The sequence below is a fragment of the Eutrigla gurnardus genome (genome assembly GCF_963514095.1).
Source record: "Eutrigla gurnardus genome assembly, chromosome: 6".
NCBI classification, from domain to species: Eukaryota; Metazoa; Chordata; class Actinopteri; order Perciformes; family Triglidae; genus Eutrigla; species Eutrigla gurnardus.
Genome location: NC_139920.1, coordinates 18,888,190 through 18,913,097, shown reverse-complemented (window position 1 = coordinate 18,913,097; position 24,908 = coordinate 18,888,190). Strand labels below are relative to the sequence as shown.

The following is a 24,908-nucleotide window of genomic DNA, read 5'->3' as shown; positions in this document are numbered from 1 at the left end:
TCTGAATGACAAGGAATTAGAATTAGAACTACTAGAATGTTTCTTCAGTAAATTTCTTAATTTTGATTCATCAACCACATAATTAGACACAATTTTTAGACAAATTAAAACACAAAACATGAAATTTGGGAAAAAAATAAAACATCAAAAAATAAATGGATTCCATAGTTTGGAGCTGTTGTAGAGGACTTGTTTGAGGTACGGTTTTACCTGCAGAAGATGGCAGACATGATTGTTTTGTCAAAAGGAGCTCTGTGGCTTTGAAGAGAGCGAGGATAACAGCTGTAGGTGGAATAGGCTGACTGAGGACAGGTAAAGGGCTGAAAATACTGCAATATAAACTGATATTGATTTTCTGTCTAAAATACATTCCGCTGCTGCCCCCATCCACACCAGCACACTGCTTTGTTTCCGTGGCGTCAGATAATCATTAAGTAGATTCAGCAGGAGCATCAATTACTAAATGTTGCACAAAATGCATTTTACCTTAAATTATCAGTCATGGCTTCTCATGAATAATGTCCCAATCTGAACCTACTTCTGACTGATGGAAACACAGCGAGAGATTATCTAAGCATTTGATGATATTATGTAGCGCGAGCTACAAGACTGGAGGCTCGGTCTCTTCATCTTTTTACAGAGGAAATTTCATCTGTGACTGATTTCCCATTAGGTTAATATTTAAATATTCTTTAGCCGTGAACGAAAAACAATACAGAGATTATTCTTTTGCCGAACACTCACAGAGAGATAGTAATGAAAAATAAGATGCAGCTTAGAATACTGAAAGCCAGCAAAGGCATCCCTTGTGTACTTGACAATGCAGGCCTCTGTGTGTGTGTGTGTGTGTGTGTGTGTGTGTGTGTGTGTGTGTGTGTGTGTGTGTGTGTGTGTGTGTGTGTGTGTGTGTGTGTGTGTGTTTTGGCCTCAAACTGAAACAGCCCGTGCTGCTTTCAGAGCCATTAGCTGCCTTCCACAGTCTCGTCCTGCTAAGCCAAGAGCAAACACATCGCTGCATCACATCAACCTCCCTCCTATTGGATGTTTGACAGCTGTGAATACCTGCACAGGAAGCAAATAGACTCAGACATGTAAATACCCACCATGCATCTGTAATGACCGTACTGCCGGGTCTAATGCCATGTACTGTTCATCCTGGTTTTTTTTTCTGATGTGTCGCTGGGCTATGATGGATAAAACATCACTTGTGAGTTTTGACTACAGTTGTGAGTTGTCACACACACACACACACACACAAAAAGCCTTCAATCAATATGAAACACATATTCAACTGTGCTTACTACAAGCAACCATGAACCCCTTCAGCTGGAGGACACCACTTAACACGGTCACTTGTTGAACTGAAACACCAGTTGCTCTGAAACGGTTGTGATCCAGTCGGAGTCGGCTGTTGGGATATCGATTTTAAGAGAATGCAACAAGCATTGGACTCCATCTCCACTCCCGTGTATAAAGCAGATATAGTGTGATGTGTCCGACTGTAATCATACGCTAAGAGGATTACAAAACATGCATCCAAAAAACAAGCTGTCCTCCCAGAGACGGGGCCAAACCTACCAGTTGTGTGTGTCAGATGCGCATAGTGCTAAAGGTGAGTGTTAGCCTGTTGTTCTGTGTTGCCGTCTTCGTCTACCGAGTCCCGTCTTTCTCTCACGCTGGCTTCGGCTGTCTGTGTGAAACGGGAAGACAACGGAGGGGAGAGAGAGGAAGGCAGAATGATTCTTCTGAACATGAGGAAAAACCCACGCACACATTAGAAACAGACATTGCCAAAAAAAACAAAAAAATCCCACAGCTGATCTGATTTTGATGTTAAATGCTTGACAAACCGTCGGCCATTGCGTTACAAGATCTGCAGCATCTGTTGGCTGAGTTTTAGCAAATATGAGCTCAGTGCAGAAAGAAAATGATGGTGACGGTTTGACAGAATTAATCATAACAACAAACAGTCAGTAAACCTTCCTTCACAGACCATTAAAGAACCTGTGCATCTCAACAGCAATACCAAAAGCTGGTTGTACTATGATTATTTGCTCAGTTACTTATGAGGAACTTTCATTTTGTGTAGATTTTGGCGGTCCCTTTGGACAGTAACAGTAGTGTTTTTTTTATTTTTTGATTGCCAGAGTCCCTTTAGGAAAGTCATTTTACTGGAGCAGGTTCTGACAGCCCTGGTTCTCCCATGCCTCCCTCCCCGCACCAGCGGGTCCAGCATACTGCTTGGGTGGAGGTTCCGCTTGTTTGAGCTGAAGGAACTTCTGGTGAACTGGCATGATTTTGTCATGTCGGATCCGACAAACTACAACCACAAAGAAACAGCCGATCTTCTGTTGTTTACTTATTCTGGTCACACGTAGGCATCGGTATTAAACCGAGACCGTTTCATACCCAATTAAAAGTTCCTTGTTGTGTTGCTTGGCCTTTTTGCTCACCTGCATCCAAAATACAATAATCTCCTGAATCTCAAATGCATCAACTACTTCAATTAAACCGGGAGCACACAAAGGGATACAAGTATAGGGCTGCAGGGAACGTTTTCATTTATTTATTTTCATTCTTGATTCATCTTCATTTTCTCAATTAGTTGGTAAATTAGTTGGTCTATAAAATGTCATAAAATAGTCAAATCTTCAAATGGCTTGTTTTGTCCAACTGATCATCCGAAATCCAGGGAAGTTTATCACATAAGACAAAGCAACACAACTTTCTGGAAGCTGGAAGCACGTCATTTTTGTCCGTTTTGCTTGAAAAATGACTTATTCTTTTATCAGAAAAGCAAAATAGTTATTTTTATATCTACCTATAACAGAAAGGTCCACATGAGCCGCATAGGAACTAAATCTAAAACCTCCGACTCTGTTTTGAACAAACTGTGCAGGTGAAACTCTACAAGCCAAACAAGTTTTAAATCCCATCATGCGCTCTGCCTCCAGGTCGTTTACATAGCGTGGCGTGACTCACATCGTCCACTAGGTGTCTCACTACTCTTAGAGATGAAAGCCCGTGTGCTGCTGGACTGTGTGGAACTCTGGCTGGAGACTAATGCTGCATGCTGGCAGACAGCAGTTGGCCTTCAGCCATCAGGTAGGGCCTAAGATCTTGTCATCCGCTCCAGGTCGTTATCACGCTGGGTTAGGGGTACAAAGCTCACATGCAGGGCAAACACCGGATTAAGATTTCCAGTCACCAAAGTAAACTTTAAACCGTTGCTGACATAAGCCTATACATTCTTTCCAAGATCACATCTCACCGAGTAAACACCGTCCCGGAGCTTGATAACGGCCCTCCGATGAGCAACGAGGGATATAGAAATAACACGTCTAGTATCTGTGGACTGTCTCGTAACAAAGTGTTGACCCGTCTGCAGTGTGAACTGTCCATCCGAGCTTCCTGATCCAGTTTTCATCTCATATATCCACATATTTCAATCAGATTTGGCTGTTCAATACAAAGATGCAACTATTTGTTCCTGGGTTTTTTGGCAAGAAAATAATAATTTCATTGGCATAACTTTTAGTGATAAGGACCACAAGCTTCTTCATGGATCTATCCTTAATTATTTATTTTAAAACGACTAATAACAACATCATGATTGCAGTTTGTATTCACGTCATGGATTTTATCGCCTTTCAGGCAGAAAGTCCACAATAAGTTGATGGTGTTGAATTTCCATCTTCAGGAAAGCTTGCTTGCTATCATGGTATAGACGTGAAAAATAGAGCCTGACATAAAAAAATACATGATACAAAAATATATTTATCGTTGATTTACGCAATTTTTGGTTCATGAGCACGGTGTTCGTTTTACCAAAAAAGGATGTCAAGACGAAAAGATGCACCTCATAAGTGACACAATAAAAAAAATAAAACGTGTATGAATGAAATGAGATTTTAGTATATTTATTTTGAGGATTATCAGGATAATGTCGTGAATTCTAATTACTTTGGCCATAATAATCGTGACATGAAATGTTCATATTGTCCCATGTCTGGCCGAAGCGTTATCACTCCATAATTGAATCTTATTTTATCCTTGTGAAATTGTCAACATCAGCATATCAAGTCATGAGTCACAGTGATGTTTGACCGCCAAAATCTAATCAGTTTATCCTTGAGTCGAGACGGGATTCCAGAGATATCGCGTTCACAAGAAAGGGCCGTCCCGAAACCTGAATGACGACGTTTTGACGTGAGGAATTCCAAGTCAACTGAGGGACGAATGATGTGACTCATGGACTTTCGGGGGTTTATAACGTGGATCGGTCCAGCTGCAGGAACACCATGCGAGTAGTGATAAGGTGTGTGTGTGTCTGGATGTGCCGACGATGTTCCGGCATGCAGGCTGAGGGGATTAGAGGGGGGGTGTAACAGGTGAAGGGTGACAGGAAAGTGGTTCGTGTCGGAGCTCGCAGCAGAGGATGTGTCGCTGCTAAGCTCTACGTGACTCACTGCCGGCACGCCAGGTGTCGTTCACTCAGACTGCCTCCCCTCCCTCTCGTCGCGTTGTCCAGACTGCTTTTTGACATTCATACCGCAGCTCGAACACAATAAGGTGCCGGCAGCGCGACGGAACGGGTTACCGGAGGGCACAATGAGTATCAGCGGCATGTTTGTGCGTGTGACAACACATTCCACATGCTGCACTGACCCTTTACATTCCCGTCTCCAGTGGCCCTGAAAACAGGTCGCCACCGCCTCTAGTCGGTATGCCCTTCTCCTCTCACCTCAACCTCATTTTATAGTAGACACTGGATTTAAAGGATGTTGTCCGGGATATACGACCGTGTTTGTGGCAGTGGAGGGACAGGAAATTAATGCGCAGCTATTTTGATAATCCATGATTCAAGCAAATACTCTCTTATCCCAGCTTATCGTTCGTGATGATTTTCTGCTTTTCTTCATGCTCATGTGAGGCGTCAACATTTGATAGCTTCTAGCTTCATTAGTATGAATATTTTAAGTATTTTTCTCGTCTTACTGTCTTGGTTTAAGACTTTGGGTTCAACATGTCACCTCAAAGACAGTATGATGGGGTTTAAAGGGACAGTGTGTATGCTTTGCTGGCTTGTAGCATTGTAAATTATCAAAGAGCATATTTCCATCAATACCGCCCTGCTGGAATACCGATTCCAACCATATGGGGCGTCACGTGAATTTATGGTTGGTATAATTAATCTGTGACGGCAGCTGCTTTCCTCCCCCTCGGCAGGGCTTTTTGACGGAAGACGTATGATGAAATGTTCAGAATGTATTATTCTGTGGGAGTCATGACAACACTGTGGCAGTGCAGATGAGAGTGACAACACTGATTTTACTGTACGCCGTTACTCACGAGTCCTGAGCGCAAGCTACCATATCGAAGTTTTTAACTGGATATAAAACGGTCTCTATTTAATAAAGACGCCACTGTTTGACCTCAATAAGCAAACAAAACCATCAGCAAAAAGCAATGACGTGTCGATTCCCGGCAACATCAAAGATTACCATGGATTTCCAGCAACGCAGACGATAAGACAGGCAACGGCAGTGAGTAATGTGTGAGGGCAGAGGGAGAGATTTCATTTTTGTCATTTCATTACTTTTGGCCATATTCTTCCAGCCCTACCAGACAGGTATGTAATACATCTATTTTACTTATGAAACACATTGTTTACTTTGTAAAACTATCGTCATATTCCTGTTTGATCTCACATAGCGACAGAGAGATACATGACCTCATCACCATGCATCCTGCGAACAGCAGCGTTTAGACAAGAACAATGGTTATTTCATTTGCTTCCAAAAGAAATACACGCACACTGTGTCAGGTCAAGATCTTGGTGCTGGTGGTAAACACTTCCGCTTTTGCCCACAGGGGGAACCAAAATCAACACAAAGTGAAAGCTCCTTATAACAAAGGATTAGCATATTTAGTGTGTGTGTGTGTGTGTGTGTCCCGTTACAGAGCTGTACCTCCAGTGTGTTGGGGGAAAGGTCACAAGATCTGAGTTTTGGAATAAAGAATCAGACATGTGAGATCCGAGTACGCTTCAGCATTAACGGTGCTGTGTGACTACAACAGCTTTGACAACTCTGCCACTCCCAGCCTGAAGCCCTGCAAGCCTCGCTTCTCAATCTGGTCCCGCTGTGTGTGAGCAACGCACACGGCCTTCTTAAAACGGCCTTCTTCTCACTGCACAACACTTAGAAAGAAAGGAGGTTGAAAATAACCTATTTCTTCTTTTTCTCCAGTGTGTGCGGTGCGTTCAGATTAAATTTACCCGTCACCGTCTGTATAATGCATGCACTGTAGAGACATGTGCTTTCCGTTTTGCCCAGCAGCGGCAGGGCCCTGATGCATTTGAAAAGCACCATGCAGATGCACCACAGCCAGGGAACTAAAAGTAGGTCAGTGTGTTGAGCCGAGCTGCGAGGAGTCCAACGGCACATTAAGCCGTGCCCTCTTAATGCTGCTAGGTGCTGCAGGCCTTCACTAGACATCCAAATAATAATCAGTCCGGTCAATGTTCCGATCGTGCTTTCTCGTTGACTTTTGTAACATCGTGCCTTTAGAGAGAACGCTGAGGCTGAATCTATGAACCTTGTGCCCTCGTAATCATTTAGTCATGCACACTAGGGATGGGATCATAAGGGATTTTGCTGCAGATCGCAATAACAAACTCTCACAATCAGGTGATCGTGGTGAGTTTCCATTATCGGGTAGTTGAGGTAATTTTTTCAAGTCACTGATATTCACAATTATCCTGATAATGAAAATTCACCACACATTTTCTTTTTAGCCCGGGTGGCGATACAGTCTTATATGAGCCCATCCCTACACACACAACACACATTTACAGGATTACAGGCGGCGGCGTTTCAGTAACGCTACGGCGTCGACGACGGGATGGAGGTTGTCAGGCCCCCCAGAGAACACTATTGATCTGGAGCTAAGAGTGGGCCGGGTTGATCACACACACTCTCTAATAACCTTCACATGGACACATGCACACAGGCATGTGGCTGCATGTCACAGCCGTTCGATATACACAGCTTTCACTCAGCAGGTTGGCTGTTCATGCAGAGGTTGGTGGCGCTGCCTGCCGAGGGACACTGACAGTGTGTGTGTGTGTGTGTGTGTGTGTGTGTGTGTCTGTGTGTGTGCTCCTCTTCACATCGTCACTTAAAATGCCGCTGGCGTTAAGATCCTCCCCGAGAGAGAGCGGGCAGCGCCACAGTAGTTTGGAACCAGCAGGAGTAGAAAGAGCTTTTATGAGTGTAAGTGTCGGGAGGGTCTGACTGCAACTACATATGCAAACACTTGGCTGATTCTCCAACTGTCCTTCCTACAACAAGAGATATCTACGTTCCAGTCACCCTTCCAGGTGGGAAGACTGACTTATCATAGAAGCGTTGTGCAAAAGAAGAAGTAAATAATGTAATAATGCCATATCATTTCACAGTTTTTTTTTTTTTATCGAAAATCAATAGGTAACGAACCCAGTGACACCACACAGGCTCCCATCACCCAGACACTGAAGCAGCTGTGTTTCTACCCTCCTGCACACTGAGCCGTCGGTTCATAAATATTTAGGTCCGTCTGTGACTGGAAATAAGCGTGATGTTGAGAGGAAAAACAGCACCCAAGGGCGCATTGGGTCTTAACAAGCATGCGATGAAATATGGGAGGACAATTATCTGACTTTGAATCTGAAAATATTCTATTTTAAAAAGTGCAGTATTTGTTTTTTACTCCAAAATCACAGAAGCAACACTGTCCTGCACATCCCATCTTGCTTCTATCATGGTTCCTCTTTGCTCATCATCATCATCTCAACCAGCAGATAGTTTGAATTGTTTCCATTCACAGACTCATGTGTCACAACTGTTGCTCTTTGGTTTGTTTGTGTTCACAAAAAACACAACGTTCAAGAGTGGGTCCTTTAGCTAAATTCAAATTGAAATACATTTCTGGTAAAAACAGTTAAAAACAGCATCGCCACATCTGAACGCCGTCAGCTGATTATTATTCTGATCAGCTGACAAAAGGACATACAGAAGTCACGGTGCATGTTAAGTAGACAAGCACCCACAAGTTAAACCTAGTCTAGTTAGATCCGTTTGCCCTGTTTGTGAAATTCCACTGGCTCTAAATCGGTGTCGTAGCAGCAGCTTGCACCGTGGGGTGTGATTAGGCTTTTTTTAGATGCACTTGCCTCCCTCTCTCTCTCTCACCCTCTTTCTTCCCTTCTCCCACGATCCCTGCAGCTCTCCGGGTTGATAATTAGAGCTCAGGCTGTACAGACAGGCTGTTCAGGCCCCACTTCTGTCTTCTCTCCTGGCACATCCCCCCAGTGACACGGACACACTGGGTATGTACAACTCTAACAGACCTAGATAACGCCGACCTTCTAGAAGCTGGGAGTAGCAATCAAATTTCACTATGCTTAAAAAAAACTAAAATAAACGCTCATACAAAGAGCCACTACAAGGACCCCGACCCCGGTCTTGATAACGGCGTCTGGTTATCAAAACCAACCGAAGCAAGGCCACGGTGCCAAGCTTGTGAGTAGCGGCGTGTGGCCGGGTCTCCAGGGTCTCGCCAGAGGAGCGGGCGGTCACATGAGGGCGGAGCCCGGGCCTACAGTTTGTTAGTGCTTCTTACGTCTGTGTGTGTTCTGGCTTCGGCCTGATTTGCGGCCCAAATGGGAGCTGGCGGGCAGGCAGCCCGGCCCAAGTTCAACTCTACTGCCGGAGACTAGGCGACCTGAGCGTGGTGACAGATGAGTGGCGGAGGGGGGGGGTCAGAGGAAGCCCGGGGCCTGGCAGCCGCGCTGATGTCTGCGGTCATTCCCTGCATGGACTATTAACAAGGAAAGGGCAGACTAACAACACAATGGTGACAGAGCAGTCCGTAATGTTTAGAGGAAACTGATACGATCTCTATGTCTTCCTCTATGAGTCTCTGAGGACGGGCACGAGTCAAACCAACGGCAGGAAAGCCTCCATATAAAGAGCGAACACCAAGTCAGGCTTGACATGAGGCTGTATGCCAGATATACAGATGTCCCGATGCTATGGACAAGACAAGTGTCCCGGATTCAAGCGTAAAACCTGCATAGCATACTGATCCATCAATGTACTGCAATACTGGTGTAACAGATGAGTGATGCCACGATCATCAAATTATAAGTGAGTTGCAAGAATCCAAATTCAGATTCAAAACACTGGCTCTGTGTTCACCGGCTTTGAGCCGCATATATGACATAGATATAAGTGAAAATAGGTATCGTAAGTGGCGCGTCAAAAAATCTTGTTTCTTATCATATGTTGAAGGGCCATTTTAAAGTTTTGCTGTTTATTTTTATTTTCACATTACAATTGACTTGTAGGTGTACCGGTACTTTCCATCGGGTTATAAACTGTTCATATCCAGGTAATTGCCACATTTCTTCCATATAAAATATTTGTAGGGCTGGTTTTACCTTCATCAAACCACATGTTCAGTGTTTATTCTCGAACCATTGGCAGGACAAATACTGTTATCTTCCTCTCTCAGGTTGAAACGCAAACTCTGCATGTAAGTTGGTTTTGATCTGACAGCTGAGATTTTGGAAAGCAGTCACACAGTCATAGAGATGCATGCTTCAGAGCATGGAAGCAACTGTAGTAAGTATGATGCATATTATCCTGAAATACTACGTCCAGATCCCGTCACTCATCTCGGTGTCAAGTTAACTGAACAAAAGTAATCTAAACATAACAGTATGTTGACAGTATATTGGTTACATTAAAGCTTAAAGCCATTAAATGCTATAAAGAGGCAGACTGAATGACTGGAGGAAGAACGTTCCAAAGCAAAAATAAACGCATCCTGCACATTTCATCCTGCTGTAAAAAAGGGCAACACTTCCTCCAGCTGCTTTTATTTTGGCGGTCACATAAAACCTTGGGTGATAGTGACTGGAAGTGGCTTGGGGGAGGTTTTAACGAAGGTTAGAAGTTGTCGTACAAATTGCAGCGGCAACGGCGGCAGCTCTCCACTCTGGTCTGAACTCATCAGCTCCTCCTGACTCACTTCCAGCTGCGTTCTCCTGGCCCCCCGTCCGTGTTCAGCAGTCAGTCTGGTTCCTGATCGACTGGATCGGCCAGCGGCACACCGAAACTAGCTTACTAACTAGCTGGTTAGCATATTCATGCAGTTGTACTGTGGACTAAAAATCACGACGAATCGATCAAACTCACTCAAAGACCCTAATGGTCTAAGTGGTGCCAAACCATGACCCACTAAAGACCAAAGGCCACGGTGAAATATTACACCACATATGAAATATTACACCACACACCAGGTTTGTGAGGTACATAACCGGGACACCAAAGCACACATTTTTTGATTTTGGCAGCATTTAAAATAAAGTTTGTATATTGTGAAATCACATTTTTCCATGAACGCATTCTTTTGGACAATGTTTAAGCTATTTGCTTCCTTTTTGCCGAGTCGAGTAGTCCAAGCTTGAACTTCTGTTCAAACAGGAGAGATTAGTCACAGGAACATCCCTTCTTTAAACAAAAACATCCTTATCTCCATCTGCGTTCCACTCAAAAATGACGGTTCCTTCACCTTCACATTGACGGGACCACAAAAGGCAGGCAGGCAGCATTTCTGGAGGACTGAGTTCCGGTGGGTGCTCGGGGGCTTTTGGTTGAGACACTCACTTAAGAGACAGGACATGCTTCAACCTGACGAAACCGTACTATTATACAAGAGCAAACACACAAACACCTGCAGTCCCGGGACAACAATACCCTCTTTCTGGAGAGAACAATCCGTCTACGTTACAGAGAATAAGCCTGCTCCTGTCAGCCACAAGGTCATACAGTCTAAATGTTACCAACAAACATTATATGATCCCAGTTGGACACATGTTGGAACAATCTTGCAGCCAAACTTGGACTGAGATACAATATTTAAAGGCTTTATTTTACAAGTAGAATGAAAAGAAACCCGGAAGGAAGTCCTGCTGTACAGTACTATCTGTCTATTTTAAAGTACATTACTGATGTAACAGACCGTAGTTAATCTGTGATCTGTACCGACTTCGGGGCAATTTAAATGAATTTTTGGGACTGTGGTGAAAAAGAAAATAGTCTGGAGGCGTGTATGCCAGCTGCTACGACAAAACAACAACAAAAATGACCTGTATCGGCCGGTATGGTTCATCGAAGATCAGCAATTGGCATCTGCTGCATCAGCTGTAGGGGAATATCTATTTTGGCTGCTCAAATACAAACTGTGAGTTTTGTGATCTGTTGCTCCAATAGAAATAGAATAAGAGTGTTTTTTTTTCCTGTGGTGATGATTTTAAGTTGTTATGGCGACAACTAACGTGGGGCTGTAAAGTGGCTCACTGGGGATAGAGTGGATGCAGCTTTGGAGACGGATGTCGGGCTAGCTAGCTAGGTAGCCTGTCTTTCACCTGAGAGGTGGGGAGTGACGCTGAGTGACGCTGAGTGAGGCGTAAATGCTACACTGGTTGCAAACAAAGTTGCCACACCTCATCGTCAATAGCAACGTTTGCTATGCTTTCCTATGCTGTGTGTGGATGATGCATCCAAACCACCTGTGATCCATCCCAATAAAACAGTTCAAATCTACCAACGGTGCAACGATGAGCTCATCCTCCTCCAACAGGTTAGTCTGACCTAAAAGGACAAGTGCAGCGCCCGATGCCAAAACACACACACACTCTTTAAAAAGGTAAACACCCTGTAAGTGGGCTGTTTTTCTTACATCATGTGTATTGAGTTTACTGTGTGTACCAAGACAAAGAGGAGGGTAAATGTTAGCTGACAATATCGCAGAGTTGAACCATCGAGTATTTAAGATTTGTTTTGATCCAGAACTCAAGTTACTTTGAACCTGCTCAACAGAGCAAGACTGAGATAACAGGCCTGCTCTACAGCTCAACACACACACACACACACGCATGACTTCCCCTAACATGGCACTGCCCTGTCTCCAGGGCCTGATGAAATGACCAATTAAAACTTAAAATCACAAAAGGGAGCGCTGCCGACGGCGAAAGGCAGGAAGTATTGAGTAAGGAGGGAATAAAGGGGTAGAATGAGTGTGACAACTTCCCAACACTAGTGGGACCTAAAACAGCCAAAGGCTAGAAAAACACACACACACACACACACACACGTGAAACAACAACAACAAAGAGACAGATTTCGCCTAATCTGGACATGGCTGCCTCTCTTACCAATATGGTGAGCTCTTACTATTCCCATCTGATAGCCGCTATGAAAGATTGATTATTCTATCTTTCTCACAAGGCAGAACAATGTTACACTGTGTGGGAGAAGGAGAGAGAGGGAGGGAAAGTGAGCCTGCATCGAGTGGAAGAGGAGCAACAGCTGAGGGCGGAGAAACAGCTGTATCTCTTCAACTCCTGCACTCCCCTCCCCCTCATCCCCTCTCTCCCTGAATGAGCCCCTCACACCCCTTTCCTGACCCTCCTCTCCCACAGAGCGGCGTGGCCGGTGGGCGAGGCTACGCGGCTGCAGGGACACACGATATGCGGTGCCTGGCCGACACGGACACCACAGGTTCGAGCCTCTGTTCTCTCCTCTCAGAGGACAAGTGCAGGCAGGATGCATGTGCTACTAAACATTCATCATCTATTGACTAAAAATAGGAAAGGCATTGTTTCCAGCGAGCAACGTCGCTACTCCCTCTACCAAAATCCTCCCAACCCTCCTCCCGGCTTTGTCAGGTTCTCAAAAGGAAAAATCAAAACCACATTGGAGGTTATCCTTTCACATAGAGAGTACAATCAAATGGAGGCCTGTCCACCAAATGGTTTCTAAGTCAGGGGGTCTGCAACCTTTGTTTCCTCTACAAAGCTACTCCCATCCCCAATAGCAGACATTTCTGTCTTACATTTATGGTCCTTTAATAATGATTCAGCCACCGCAGTCAATAGCTGGGTCCCTACTCAGCAGCTGCATCCTTCGGAGGCTGCATTTGAAGGCCGATTTTGAAGAATACACTGGAGAACTGCGGGCCTTCTTTTCCTTCACGACTTAATGTATCCCGAGATTCATTGTGCGCCTGTGACCATTGGATTGTAAATCAATGTGCAGCTTTGCAGCAGGAGTTGAAGCTCACTGGAATCTCTTCTTGAAAAGGATGCGGTCTACGAAAGATGCGGCCGCTGATTTGGGACACGACGACCGCCTCTATTACAATCCTGCTTTGAGAGGCGAAGGCTTCTGTGAGGATCTGCACCAATAAACGAAACCTCCGTTGCTACATTGACCTTCTACTCATTTTCTTTACTTGTAAGTGTTTCAGCTCTAGCTGGAACGTCCCATGAAAAGCTGCTTTTTTTTGTGTGTGCCGCTCAGGGAGACATCTTTTCCCAATTTGCTCGCACCACACAGACACATTCAAGTAGTATCATAAATATATGAATATTATATATTTACAGGGGGCCTATATCATTAGATGGAGTATAATTATGATGATGCATTAATGCGGTATCAGTTTAACGTTGCAGCTGGTAACGGTGAAATGTAATAAATGTAGTGAAGTTAATATTAATATTTCCCTTATGTAGTGGACGAGAAGGACAAAGTTACAATAAACGGTACAAGTACAAGCACCTCAAAATTGTATTCTGGTAACTTAAATGTACTTTTACTCACATTAGACTGCTAGTCTAGCCTCTGAATTCTGCTCTCCACGTGCACCAGATTGATGCATTTAACTTTAAAAATGTACAAAATGTTCTTTCGGAGGGGGGGCTGCAGCTGGAACCCCCTGAGAGGGTTTCGAGGTCCACCCACCAAAACGTAGCGTAGAACACTGTGACGTTTGCATTTAATACACAAAAAGAGCATGGATGAAATTAATTAACACCCAGTTTGACAGTTGGTGATGTAAAGCGTGTAACCGCAGGCATGTGAGTGCAAGTCTCTGTTTGCATGTCAAGACCCGACATGTGGGTAAACCCGACAAAGAAGACAGGAAACGGGTTGTCTCAGTCCCTCAAATCTAGACAGAGAGAGAGAGAGAGAGAGAGACATCTTCTTAAGGAGTGAATCATTCCTATTCATTCACAAGCTGCAGGACAGTCAAAGGGAGGGATAAAGTAGAACAGGTGTGGAGGATGAGGCTTCGTGTTTATTAAACACAGAGTCTTAGAAAAGCCGACGGTATACTTTGAGTCGGGCCTCGTCTCAACGGCGAGGAAAGAGTGCAGAAAGCAAAATGGAATAAAGAGCAACGAAGGGGGGAGAAGGGAACCGTGTTTGCCTGTATCTGATCTATTGTCTTTGGCAGGGTTCAGGGCCAAGTTCACTAAGTTTCCATGACATAGCCGTGGCTCAGCTCTCCAGTCAGGCTCCCAAGCCAAAAACACTCAGGGTTTAGACGGATGGATGAGGCTTGTGTTGTGAGACCACAAAGCCTCGTCTCTGATACTAGCCGGTGGATCAGGACAATATGAAGGGGGGGTGGGGGGGTGGAAGGGTGCGGCATTTGTCTGTTTATGTACAATTGAGTACAATGGGGGGTGGGATTACGGCCTGGTTCGTATCTGCAGAACAAAACACCATAAAAGTCCCGCCAACATCCATTTTACTCAAAACACCTGAGCACACATCGGTCCAGTGCGGATCTCATACAACTTGCAGCTCCGGCGTACTTTAAATGTCAGTGTACTCATTCGGCCAGAGGTGTATTTGTCCAAGCGTGTGGATGAAGTTTATGAGAGGTGTTGGGGGAGGCGTTCCCGTTATTCTGTCCCCATAAGGGAGACCCAGGACCCATCACAAATTAAAGCCACAATTTAAAAAAAAGGCAAAATGTGTAGGATTTACCCCCCAAAAAATACTCATACATAAATAATCCCTTTAAATCATCACGTATGACTTTTGTGTGTGGCAGTGAACACACACACACACACACACACACACACACAGTTTCAAATCAATTTCGTATTTTTATATCAAAATCCAATTAATTTCTTCTATTTCTTTTAAAACGAAATATGATGCATGCTTACATCAGCTAGTACCAACCAATTTCAACCAGTAATATCATGAGATCAATCCATCAATCGGCAACTTTGGCTGTGCACAGAGCTGGAGAAGGTCACGAGCTAATCTATTCAACGATCAAATCAGATTCCTCCCAACATTACGTCCCGCCCGTCAATTCAGTTCCCCTCGGAAACACATCGCCATACGAAACCGAGGTTCTCCGACGTAACGTTTCAGCTCGACTTTAAGCAGAATGCTGAATTGCTTCATCCTCAAATGAAGCTACCTCTGGTGAGAATATTCCAGATATGCAGAGTCACGTGACACAGAAGAGCAGCCTGAAAGTGTCCAGTGGAACAAGAAACCTCATAGCTGACATTCTGCATGCCTTAAAAGCTGGGCCTATTTACTACAGCCCTGTCCCTAAACTCACCTTTGACCTCATGACCTCATACACCAACAACTTGACACACCAACCCTGGCTCACACACATCTGCCAGGTGAACCTAGCTGACGTTGACCTTAAAAAAAAACCCATAGCAGCGGCATTCTAAGTAAAGCCAGTTGAAACTTTTTTTTATCCTGAACCAGCATAACAAACGGTCAAACAACACCCTGCTCAATACTGAGCCATCTTTCCACTTGGATAAGACCTGCTGACAGTCAGAGGGAGTGCGTGGTTCACTTCAGGAATAAAGTTTTACGACAAGCAGGGAGTCAAGTTCTCATATAACTTAAGTAAAACCTTTCAGAAGAGTCCTGCCTGGTAGGTGATCCTAGATTTCAAGTTCATATGAATTCCTTGGCGCTTTCAGTATCGCTCCAAGTCTGACAAAAAAATGTTGGATTAATGTCTCTTGTCCTGGTTGCTTGGCGACAGGGTCAGGTGGGGAAATCACTTCCCAGCCAACAGCTAACAAACACAAAGTTCGTGCTAATAAAGATTTCAACTCAGAAACTACCTGATGGGTCTTGGCTCAACAGAGATTACGGTGAGTGACTACAAGCGTGACTCGTCTCTCCAGAGCTACTGGCAACTGAAAACTCAAGACACTGGAGAAATGTGGGGCAACGTCCTCGCCACGCCAAACTGCACACACACCTCCACCCAACAAACAAACAAAGGCAAGCCTAGTACAAGCAGTTATCGAAGTCATCCGACTGACGCTGGTGATGGGACGTTCTGTGTGCCTCATCCTTTCGGGACACCCTGTGACCCAAACAGCGTTTTTTAATCCATTACTCACACACACGCAACAGAAATTCTGGAGTTTTATCGGGAACGTTTTGGCAGCTCGCCGGCTGTTGTCAGCTGTAGCACGCTGGTTGGTTTAGCCCCGGTTAATAAAGATCAATGCACCGTAATTTGTGTCAAACTAGTACACCGACACTGTTAAACCAAAGTCGGGTACATCTGTGGAGACACTCCAAACACTTAATTTTCCGACGGCGTCACATGAATGTGTCGATGAGCAGAACGAGGAGTCCTTCTCCCCCCCCGTGGCGCTCAGACGGCCTCCCACTGCAGATTCACACCGAGCCAATGTGATGAATACCGCTATAGTGTGTTTATCGCTGCGTACACAAGATCAGCGATAATATAGAATTAAAGCATGTGGTCAAAGAGCATAAGCTAAAGCTCAGGAATTATCAGAGTCTTATGATGGCTGCCTTTTACATTACTGACATTCCTGTGATTTGTTTTTGTTATTTATATCTTATTGAAAATATGCCAGTATAAATAAGAATATGAATTATGGCCAATGAGTATCGAGTATTATAAATAAATTGATGTTATTTCTACATTTTCCCCAAACCGAACCGAGAATTTTGTGTACCAATAAACAAACATATTTAATTGGAATGTGATTATAACATTTCACAGCTTCCATCATATAACACGTAATAATATTTTATGCCAAACACAGGCCTCGACTCTCATGATAAGATTATAATATAACAAGGCCGAGGCCACACAAGAACACAAACACACACGGTCACATGAGCTTGACCAAACACCAGACAGGGAAGCCCCGCCGGGGTTTCCTCAAATTTATACAGGGGCAAGTAAAAACGGCCTTTGGGCAGGTAGATTTCTGACCGCTATTTGAGAATTCTGCTGAATAAAATACACTTAATGAATGATACCGGTGTATATAAAATGACTGGCACATTTAAAGGAAAGGGAAGTGTTTATATGAAGATGGGATTTTGTCACTAGTACTGTAAAAAGGTACCGTACTGGCACCGGTAATCTCAAACAAGACATATTTTGGGAGATTGAGAGGAGGGGGTGGGGAGGAAACAGGAAGCAGGGGATTTGTACGTTGTTGAGTGCAGTATGTCGAGGCACTGTGACGGATATTGTCTAATAATTCCACGGAGTGAATCTCGGGCAGATGAGACGGGACTAAAATAGCATCAGATCCCACTCACGACAAGAAATCCACATGAAATAGAAACAGAGAGAGTGAAGTAACACAAAGGGAGAAGCTAGGAACAAGAGAAGAGAGAGGGAGATAAACTCGCCGCTAATGCAAGCCACTCCCATCAGCGGTTAACTTCCATGCTAAAAAGCCCTATTGTGGTGTGTGTCGATGTAAAAGATTCAGCCATCAGTCACGAGTGACCCTCCGCGTCCGGTCTCCACTTCTCCTAAGCGAGAGCTGTGATTACAACACAGCAGGAACCATGTGGGCAAATATACACAACAATAAGAAGAGGCGGTTTTGCACAACTTCCTCACAATGCTGTGTACAACAACAACAACACCACATTGCTTGAGGTGTTTTCACACTTGGTCACTTTTAGCCCACTAGGCTTTCCAATATGAACATAGACCAGATGAGCCACCAATTCATTCAGGGAAAACATGAAATCTGAATACCAGCTTTCACACTTTCTAGTAGCCGATCCATATTGTGAACAGCAAGTCGTCGGTGTCCTGATTGGCTCAATAAAAGGAGCTAACAACGAACCACGTTCACGGAGGTCGCACTGATTTACATGATGATGCATTCAGGCTCTATTCAGTAAGAAATAGGGGGAAATTTTGAACGTTATCATGATGTGTTCAAAGGATGGTGGGGATAAATCCAGTTCTTTGAAAGAGATGTTTTCACATGAATATAAAATAGATATAGAGTCCTTTCTGTGTGGAAGCGACACTAAACATCACATCATCGGGATCACATCAGAGGAAAGCATTAACTTTAATGAACTATATGGCGGATCAGAGCTGAGGTGGACCAGAAACAGAATCAAGTCCTCTTTCAAATGATTTGACAAACGTGAACACAAAGAGAGTCCCTTTTCCGTTGGTCCATTTTAAGGGGACTAAGCTTGGTTCATTAAAAGAGGAGTATATGTGAAAACACCCTCAATCTAGGCAGTACAAAAAAGAACAAATAGTGCCTGCTTCGGAGATTTTCTGGAGTGAATGCCAGGGCGTCCATTATCCTTGTCTTGTATCGTCCTTCCCACACATACGCAGTCAGCTAGTCAGGTGCTCGCCAAGCTCCCATCTACAACACCCACTTCACACGACTGCCAGCAACACTGGAAACACCTCACACATAAAAAAAAAGTCTTTATCAAAGCACACAACCGTACACAATATCACTATCGGTGTTCCAGAACAACTTGTCAAGCGCAGTGAGCTTTTAGAATTTCTTCCAACGGTAATAGACGATTTATTTTTCTTTCTTTTTTGTTGGAGTCACGTGACAACCAAGAGCTACGGAGCTTTGTGTTTCAGCGGCGGAGCTGGGCCTCGGGGTGGCATCCGAGGGAGAGTGTGACGACATGTGACTTTGCTGTTCCATCTGTGCTGAATGGATGTGCCAGACGCACACGCAGAAAAGTTACCCTGGCAACCCAGCAACAGCACTTGTTGGAGGTCACATGGAGAAAGAGAAAACACATATATAGAATATGTACAGCCCTCCACTCAGCGGGGATGCCAAATGGCACACTTCACTCTATATACTGCTAGGCACAGACATGCTCATAATGCGTCTGGGAACATTTCACATAAACTGTGCAGTGACGCAGAGCAGAGCAGGGAAACACAACCTGAGCAAGACCAGAGATTGAACTTGATGACGCAAAAAAAGAAAGAAAAAAAGCCCCAGTGTTTTTATCCCCTTCTCTTGTAAACACACGGCTCCGATTCGGACCGGGGGAGGTTTCATTTCACGCACACAGATGTAATCTCCAACTAATCACATTTGCGGGGCCTTGGACAGAGCAGCCGTACCGCGGTGCTGAACAGATGGGCCCCCACCGCGTCCACGAGGCATCTCTGGGATTAGCCGAGCCGAGAAGATGGAAGGTGGTACGTGGAGTTACCGAGCTACTTTTTTTCAAAAACAAAAAAAGTAGCTGCAAGTAATGTTGAAGGGAGTCTCACCCTTAATAGTGCATAATAATTCAGAAATGTAAAAAATGCAATTGCATCTATGCCAGTATTATAACCCCGATTGGTTTCCTCCCTCTGGTTGCTTCATGACTAAATGTTTCAATTAAGAACCGTTGGCTTACATCTTTTCCAACAATAAAGCATTCAGCCGTGGATAATTATGTGATGTAGTGAAAATGAGAACAGCACTTTAACCAAGCAAAACATATGCAACGTGATGTTTTTTGTGTACAGCATTAACAAACAGGCGTACGGATTGGATGTGTGTCGCTGAAGTCCAGCTCTGTAAATCTCTACACTGGATAGAATACTGAATCGACCGTATTCTATTGGATTAAAAGCTAAGCCGCGGTGCTATAAGACTATTTGAGGAAACCTTTCAGATGCACCCTGATGACCGGTCCCGTGGGTTAAACTTTCACTGGCGGTCGCCTGAATTTAACATCAACCGGACGGAGTAAAAGAAAAAATGTAATTCCTTACATATGGAGGACTGAGCACCTCCCGCATTTGTGATATAACAAAACAACTTAAGTTTCACCAAACCACTTACTAGTACGACTGTATCAACTCATCCGCTGCATAGATACTGCATCTATAGTTGCTGTCGAAAGACCACTGAAACTGGATTGAGACGGTTTCGGGTCTTTGTTGCACAACACGACAACACATCACTGCAAGAAGAAGAAAAAAAGGCACGCCAGTCATGAGTCCGAAGTGACCTCCGGGGTCATATGTTAAGCGTTGAGAACAGCAGCTCCACACAGCGCGTGCTGAATATCGATAGGGAACATTCCTTAAGTAGTAAAAATGGGGAAGCAATGTCGCAACTGGTGACTGACAAAGAGTTGCAGCGGATGGGAGGTTTGAGCAGAGGGAGGCTTTTGTTTAAAAGGAAAGGAAAGGAAAAAAAGGCGGCTAGATAGTAGGCGTGAATTCTGTTTAGGATTAATCCGACTTGACAGCCAATAGAGCTGGCCCACTCCAGTGTGTGTGTGTGTGTGTGTGTGTGTGTGTTCTCTGAAGAAACATGAACATATCTGTGGATGGTTCCTGATCCTGACACATTACAAGGACACACTAAATGTTGGGTCTGTGCATCCACACTTTTGTAATTGATTACTGAGCAGCTTTAGGAAGGAGCCTCGTGGTCTGAAAAGTTTCATTCATTTAGAACATTTTCACGTCACTGAGGTCGAGAACCGTTGGTCCCCCCTGCCCAGGCTCATAATACCCCCCAAAAAACACAACCGAGATGTGGACTAGATAAGACCAGACAGGCTGTGGCCGTGCACGGTATTGTTCGTGGGTGAACCCACGCCACACCCAAAGCACTCCCCGGAGGGCAACCGTGCAGGGGGGTGCTGGTGGAGGGGGGGGTTCACCGCCAACGAGCTATCCGGGAGAGCAGGGCGTCTGTTGGGCTAACGGGACTCATCCGTACCCCACAGTCCCCCCTCAAGAGAAGCGAACTGTGCAAGGACAGGAGTCCACAAAGTGAGACAGGGAGAGGAGGACTCACGAATCGCTGTCTCACCACTCTTCTCTCTCCCTCTAAAAAAAGGTGTCCACACATTAGCACGTCGCTAGCTTGATTCGTTTAAGCTAACTTAGCACGGCGAAAAGGGAGCGCATGATTTATTATTAGCGTGATGTCAAACTCCTCGGTGGTTATCGGCGTGTGTCCTCACCCAGGTGGAGAAGAAAACGAAATAATGGCCAGAATAGTCTACATTACAACAAAATTTAAAAAAAACACCAAGTCACAAGTCTCTCATTGCCGCGTCTCTCTATCCGCTCCTTGTCCCCTACTCTCGGCGTGGATGCACTTAGATAACGGAGCATCCTGCATTAAAAAACAAACACATCCAAACCGTCCGCGCGGGTTCTTAACGTAACGTTAAGCTAAGCTACCTTCCACGGCCCCCGGGGGGGTTCTTGTACATTATATCTCTAAAAACAAAACAAAAACATAACAAACTTTGCTTTGTGCTGTTGTGTAACTCACCGGAGTACGCCGTTTCCCTCTTTATTCTTCTGGTATTCCAGCGGGCACATGAGAAGAAGACGACGGCTAACAGGTTTTTCTTTCTCTTTTTTTAGGCTAACGCTCGGGACACGACGATGCGCCTCGCAACAGCTGTGTTCTGTTTTGAATGTGTGGGGGGGCTGACGAGAGACGCACGGCCTGACGGGCGGAGCTAGCGCGCAGGCGGACCGGTCCGCCCCACCACCATCCTCCTCCTCAACAACACGCCGGCTTAGTTTGGTTCCTTAAAAACAACAGAGCCGGTCCGTCTGTGTTTACATTACCTACAGGTTTCAAACACAGCATATGCTAACACAAAAAAATGTTGACAGATGGAAGCGGGGATCTGAAAGGTAAAATGTGAGATTTGAAAAAAAAAAGGACGCAAATTCCGTATGTTTGATTCTGACTCCCCCTTGTGGTCAGACCACGGTAATGCACGCAATCGGTGATGGTATAAACTATAACTTTAATGTGCAGTGGGATGAAACTAAGTGCATTTACTCACTAGTTACATGCAACATTGATAAATAATAAAAATCTATATTTTTTACATATTTATTTACACGTCAATAAATATTTAAAAAAATGTATATATGTTGTGATTCAGTACTACCTAGTACACAAATAGGTATTTTACTTCTAAAGAGTATTTTACAGTTTATTTGAATAAATTATCTGAGTGCTCCACTGCTGATGATGTCATCCCGTTATCGTCAATTACGACATCAAAATGACTGATGACTATCTGATGCTGATCTGATGACTTCAAACTGCCCCTTTAAGCCTATACGTCTGTGCTAAATCATTTCTATGAGACAAATCAGTCCTTCAAAAGAAATATTGCTAATAAACTGTACGTGTATAACAGCTAATTATATTGATTTCACATTTACACTGCTCCCTGAATTTTACTGTCTACACACTGTAAGCGAGACAAACGCATCCATTTAACCAGTCTTTTTCTTTAAAACAACGGGTATCTTTTACCTTTGAACCACTGAACAGATGCACACATACTTCTCCCTACAAACAACCTGACTGAACACCAGACATGCAAGCAAATCAAAGATCATTTATTCCAAGTGTCACATTCATTCCCCAAATTTGAGCTGCCTTTCCTTCTGCAAGCCATGCAGCTCCCTCGCTCGATTCTTCATCTCCTCTGCTTTCTTGTCATCTTTCTCTGTGCCTTCCCCGAGTTTGCACATGCGACTGGCGTTGGCGCAGCCCCACACGTGTCCCAGTTCACAAGCCCTGTTGGCGAACTTAAAAGCTTGATTCATATCCGGCTGCAGTCCTTTGGAATTGCCCTCAATAAACAAAGCACTAAGGTTAAAGCAGGAAGGAGCGAAGCCGCCGGCGCAGGCCTTCTCGTAGTACTGCCGAGCCACCGCGAGGTCGGGTCCGTTTTCATGAGCTCGTCCATCGTGGGCCAACAGGCCGACGTTGTGGCAGGCATCTGTGGACTTCTTCCCGTTGGCATGGCAGGAGCGCATGAAGCAGGAGTAGGCCGTTTTCAGACACTCAGTCATGCCACCTGGTGGGAAGAATTCAAATCACTTGAATTAAAAAAAAAAATTATATTGCATAGGAAGAATCCATTCATGTTAAAATACTCAATTTAAGAATTTAATATTGATGTGTTCACATTTAAATAATATTCCACCAAAAGAAATTCTAATCAAATGTTTAGTCACAAGAGCCCTGTTGCATTAAAGTTGCTTTATTCAAAGTCTGATCGAATATTAAAAATCCAAATGGTATTATATTTGGATTCATGTGAGAGAAATTTTTTAAATAGAAAATGTTTGGAATTCTGTCCTAATAATAATTTACTCTTGATTATTTTTTTAACAAACAATTAACCAGCTACTAATTTAAAGGTCCCTTAGTGTACATATATATTTTTAACTGCTCTATGAATACTGTTTAAGTGACAAAAAACACGTTATCCTTGGAGACATAACAAAAAACATACTCAAACTAAATCCTATATAGTGGTTAGTAACTAACTACGCCATATACACTGTTCTGATCATTTATACTTAATGAAAACATGATGTTACTTTTCATATGTTTGTGCTTGTAAAACTATCTTACGATGTAAAATGTAAGCTCAATAAAGCTACACATTTAGATGACTTTGCATACTTAATTTCATGGTATTTGTCCCATACATGCAGACAATGTAATATGAGCACAAACTTAGGGAAAGCAATAAGCCCCGTTACCTTTGCCTGTGACATGGTAAGCTCCCAGCTTATAGCAGCTCTCTCCGTGTCCGTTTACTTCACAGTTATGTTTGAGCACTTGTGCTGCAGATTCATAGTTTTTCTTCACCCCTTCCAAGTAGTCCGAGAGCCTTTGGCACCCTACAAAGGATGTGATGACAGACGTGTTTCAAACATTCAATTTCCAATTCAAAAATAGTCATAAACACAATGTAATGTGTAGAATAAATCCACATGCAGGCCTATGTTAATGCAATCCCATGTTGACTGATTTCTTAGCGTTCTGAAATGTGGGTTTTTGAGTTTCAGCACCACATGTGAACAGCAGATACCTTCAGGGTCCTTTTCCTTGTAGCACTGGAAGCTGTACTCCACTCCCAAGTTGTCCAAAAACTGCTTCACTTCATTCTCATCTTCAAAGTTGATGAGTCCGGCCATGTTTGCTTTGCTCTTGTGGATTTCACTGTACTGAAGGCTTAGCTGCCACTACATCCACTTGTGACCTTGGTGAACGAATTACTGAGCGTTTTACTTAAAAAAAGCGTGTTCTTAAAATAAAACGAATCAACAGGTGACTACCGCCAAGCGTACAGTTGTTATAAAAATGAACTGTAACGGAAAAAAACAACAGTTCTCTGTAGAAATGAATGACACGATCAAGCGTGTATCCTGCTGCTGCTGGCCGCTTCCTGGTTTTGCTAGTCTCCCTGACGGGCTTCCGTAGCGCTGCACCCCCTTCGCTAATGTACTTCCGGTGTTGTGACCTTTGTTTACTGTCTAGACAAAAATAGACCCCACTGCTGGCTGTGAAAACCGCATTCCCGCTCCTGGTTCAGAGCTTCGGGTCGCTACCAGTGTTTTAGTCGAGAGCTTTCGAACATGAATTCCGCCACAGCCGACAACTTCCGGCGCGTTTACAAGGGGAGCGATTTCCCTCAGCGGAGGCAACAACAGGTGAGCTAGCTGGCTAGCTGGCGCGCCGCTAACGACCGCTCCTCCTCCTCCTCCTCCTCCTCCTCCTCTCCCGGTGTCTGGAGGTTGTCAAGCAGGTTAGAGGAAACGCCAGCCTCCCGGGCAGCTGGTGCTGCAAACTGGAAAAGGCTAAAGCTAGCAAAGCGTCGTATTTCCCGTGTCCCGTGTCGCTGTGCAATAAAACAACACCAGTCTCCGTTTCA

The 24,908-nt window shown here is 44.3% G+C and overlaps 3 protein-coding genes across 6 annotated transcripts in view; 1 reads left to right on the top strand and 2 right to left on the bottom strand.

Annotated features, from left to right (window-relative positions):
• ralgps2 (Ral GEF with PH domain and SH3 binding motif 2) overlaps window positions 1-21,617 on the bottom strand; it is a 74,132-nt gene extending 52,515 nt beyond the window's left edge. For 3 of the 4 annotated variants that reach the window (XM_084010716.1, XM_084010719.1, XM_084010718.1), the window contains exons 1-2: window positions 21,479-21,617; window positions 1,579-1,690 (exon numbers count right to left, since the gene is read on the bottom strand). The gene's annotated coding sequence lies outside the window, so the exon portion shown is untranslated. Of the gene's footprint in view, window positions 1-1,574; window positions 1,691-21,478 lie in introns of all 4 variants that reach the window. The other variant, XM_084010717.1, reaches the window with a different exon arrangement.
• Window positions 21,618-22,554: 937 nt separating this feature from the next.
• Window positions 22,555-24,346, bottom strand: coa7 (cytochrome c oxidase assembly factor 7). The gene is made up of 3 exons (XM_084011798.1): window positions 24,066-24,346; window positions 23,734-23,874; window positions 22,555-23,039 (listed from the first exon to the last, which is right to left on the bottom strand). The coding sequence occupies exons 1-3, from the start codon at window positions 24,169-24,171 to the stop codon at window positions 22,594-22,596; spliced, it is 693 nt and encodes a 230-aa protein (XP_083867924.1). The 5' UTR covers window positions 24,172-24,346; the 3' UTR covers window positions 22,555-22,593.
• Window positions 24,347-24,513: 167 nt separating this feature from the next.
• zyg11 (zyg-11 family member, cell cycle regulator) overlaps window positions 24,514-24,908 on the top strand; it is a 5,805-nt gene continuing 5,410 nt past the window's right edge. The window contains exon 1 of the mRNA XM_084011796.1: window positions 24,514-24,908. The gene's annotated coding sequence lies outside the window, so the exon portion shown is untranslated.

What these genes read in the sequence shown, in the direction of transcription:
- coa7 (XM_084011798.1), bottom strand. Translation starts at nt 24,171, where the DNA reads ATGGCCGGACTCATCAACTTTGAAGATGAGAATGAAGTGAAGCAGTTT. An exon ending in CAAGGAAAAGGACCCTGAAG is followed by an intron (nt 23,875 to 24,065) that starts GTATCTGCTGTT and finishes CATCCTTTGTAG; the next exon opens with GGTGCCAAAGGCTCTCGGAC. An exon ending in TTACCATGTCACAGGCAAAG is followed by an intron (nt 23,040 to 23,733) that starts GTAACGGGGCTT and finishes TCTTCCCACCAG; the next exon opens with GTGGCATGACTGAGTGTCTG.